This window comes from Poecilia reticulata, linkage group LG3 (genome assembly GCF_000633615.1).
Source record: "Poecilia reticulata strain Guanapo linkage group LG3, Guppy_female_1.0+MT, whole genome shotgun sequence".
NCBI lineage: Eukaryota > Metazoa > Chordata > Actinopteri > Cyprinodontiformes > Poeciliidae > Poecilia > Poecilia reticulata.
In genome coordinates this window covers 15,309,093-15,312,138 of record NC_024333.1, presented here as the reverse complement: position 1 = coordinate 15,312,138, position 3,046 = coordinate 15,309,093, and the positions used below count along the sequence as shown (strand labels likewise).

Below are 3,046 nucleotides of genomic sequence, written 5' to 3'. Positions count from 1 at the left end.
CACACGCACACACACACACACACACACACATGCACACTCCTTACGTAGCTATGACTATTATTGTTTGCTGCATCTCATCTTTTTGTATGGCTGCTGCTGCTGTTGTTTCTATTCTTGTGGTTGATGAAGATGCTGTTGTTGTCCTGGAGGTCTCACAACACTTTTTTGTTCCTGTTTTTTTTCTCTATTAAATCCCTTGCCTTGCAACCACTCATTTACTAGTCTACCAGTCTTCTATTGTTTACTTCTGTCACTGAGTGTATTTTGTTCTATTCTGCTACTAGTTTCCCTTTCCTTGGTGAAGAAAAGTATTCCCAACAAATAATGTTGCCACCAGCATGTTTCAATGATCATTAAAATTATGTGGTCTGGGTAATGTGCCGATTTGTTTTGTACACCAAAGACTTAAATTTTGCTCTATTCTGACCAGAGTCCCTTCTTTGATGTGTTACTGTGGCCCCTTCAAAGCCTGCTGCAGACCGCAAACAATTCTGAAATGTTTCTTTCTTTTTTGTTCTTGCTTTTCTGTGCCTTTTTTTACTCACACTCTTACATAGAGGCCAGATTTATGGGGCTTGGATATGAACTGTGAATCTTTTCGTGTTTTTCTGAAGCAGGGCTAACAATCTGACTGCTGTGTTTTACTCTGGAGTGTCCAAGCCTAACAGAAAAGTGGTCATAGCAGTGTTAATGGACATGTGTGTGAACCTCATTTCACAAAGCTTCACTGTTTGTCACTGAGAGGTCATAGTTTGGTTGTGCAGTGTTATTCAGTGGACCTTCAATCCCTGAACTATTTTTAGCAACACTTTTGTCTAAATATAGCTCTGCCTGCCTGTTAGGTCGTCTCGGTCAGCATTTGAAAAAAAAAAAAAAACTTAATTGCCAGGACCACAGCATACACCTAATGTAATTTTAGAGTTCTCGCTGTCTCATTAGATTAAAGGTTTTAGGATGTGTAAGAAGTGACAGCTCCAGATAATAAACTAGAACCTGTGAAGATGTAAGTCTGCTGTGAAATGTATATACAAAACGGATAAAAAAGAAGACAACAGTTATTGTTTAATGATGACACTATTTGCAACTTCTGGAATGGTTTATTACAATTAAAATGTGAAATTCCACAAAATTACACTAATTACAAGATATCTATTTTGATTTCTGAATTATTCTGCAGTGTATTGTAGATACAACAAAATAGAAAGCGTCATCTGTCAGCTGTGTGTTTGTAAGATATTAGCTACAAACGAGTGAGCCTACTGTTTCTGGAAAATACATTTATGTATAAGGTTAAATAGTTTTAAGAATAATCTCTCTTTTTAAACGTTTCTGTTCTAATCTTGTTATTCTTCACATTTTTCATAAGTGTGGCTTCATACATGTATAAAACATCTCAAAGCAAAGCAACACCTCTATAGAAAAAAAAAGACAAAAAGGCAAGCATAAGTTACAATCATGTCCCAAGAATATGGCGTTAACACACCGCATGCATTGAATAGAACTAAAATATTTGCAATGGACTTGAAGCAGCATTTCTACATTGCTGCAGATAAAGTGAAGACAGTAACTATGTACAATATTCTTTATAGTTAGATGGATATCTTCAGCGGAACCCTCTCCTGGCTGGTTTTGCTTGGCTCTTTGGGGTTTTGATAGGACAGTCTGACGAAAATAACAATGAGGATGATTCCTAGAACATAAACAATACTTTTACAGTTTACTGGTCTGTGAACCTTTCATCACGTATATGCAATATTGTTTTATCTTACAATTATAGGTTCTGTAATGTGTCATTTTCTGAATGGCTTTGTATGATATATATCCTTATGACATTCAAGCTTCACTGCTCACCTATGACTGCAAAGGTGCCAAGCAGAAGCCCCACTGCAGACTGGATAGTTGGCATGCCCTGCAGCGGCTTGGCAGCTATTTTGCAGTTTCCTCTGACGTTGCAGGGGCACACTGTCACTAACGGGAGAAACATAAAGTGTCAACCAGAGAAACACAACCACTTCTAGTAACAGAATAAAACATGGCACACAACAATTAGTCTGAAGATGGTTTGAGTACACTTCAAGATATATTATATTTTTGAAATGGTTGACAAAATTAACACAAAAAAAAGGGACATATAATAACACACTTAGTGGGGAATGTTAAAAGAATAATAATTTCTCTCCAGTGAATTAGTATAAACAAAGAGAGAAAAAAATAAGAACGATAAATATAAGAATGAGTGCATCATTAGAGTCAATCAAAATTTATCAACTACAAAAGAGACGGTCAGAAAATAACGACACCTTGTTCTCTCAACAGTACCCTTAACTCCGCATGTATGATTATGTAAATATCTGGTGTCATCAAAATTAAGATTAGGATTGGGCACAGCGCAACCTTAAAGAGAGTTGTGCAGTCACAAGTCTGGAAAAAAATCCTTTGTGCTTTTGCATCATGAATAAACAAGAACAGAGTGAGGACGAGGAGAAGCTCTGTTCACACAGAGGTTCATCACTATTGATTTTTGTCCCTCACGCTCCTCGTGATTCGCATGTGAGCGTTACCTGGCAGGTTTATGAAGGTGCTCCGAGGAGGAGAGCTGCTGTCAGAGATAGTGAAGGGCACCATGTAGACCTCAGGGGGCAGGTTGGGTATGTTTAATGACAAGTTGGTGTGAGTATCTAAAGAAAATAAGACAAATGATTAGTGTGTTGTACTTTTTTTGGGATAAATGCGTCTCAGATTAACACGAAACTTATTACATTTCAATTAGAATAGAAATATTAAAGGAGGAAAAATAAAGCAATCAGTGTATTGACTTGTTAATCAAACAAAAAGCTTTATACTAAGAATTTTATTAAATTAATAGCAACATAAAAAAACTAATAAATCTAAAGAACAAAGTTACTGATTTTACTTAATTCACAGCTCCTTCACTATTTTCTAAATGTGGACAATCTACTGAATAGCAAATATTTACATTCAAGAATTTACATAAGAGCAATCCGCACATAAAATTATGGATTATATAAAGGTTTTCTGAAATTCA

General features: G+C 36.1%; 1 protein-coding gene across 2 annotated transcripts in view; it reads right to left on the bottom strand.

Annotated features, from left to right (window-relative positions):
* Nucleotides 1-1,091: 1,091 nt before the first annotated feature.
* cdh16 (cadherin 16, KSP-cadherin) overlaps nucleotides 1,092-3,046 on the bottom strand; it is a 23,477-nt gene continuing 21,522 nt past the window's right edge. For both annotated transcript variants that reach the window (XM_008405097.1, XM_008405096.1), the window contains exons 16-18: nucleotides 2,562-2,678; nucleotides 1,852-1,968; nucleotides 1,092-1,690 (exon numbers count right to left, since the gene is read on the bottom strand). In XM_008405097.1, coding sequence (XP_008403319.1) covers nucleotides 1,590-1,690; nucleotides 1,852-1,968; nucleotides 2,562-2,678 — 335 coding nt within the window. In that variant the 3' untranslated portion in view covers nucleotides 1,092-1,589. The remainder of the gene's footprint in view (nucleotides 1,691-1,851; nucleotides 1,969-2,561; nucleotides 2,679-3,046) is intronic.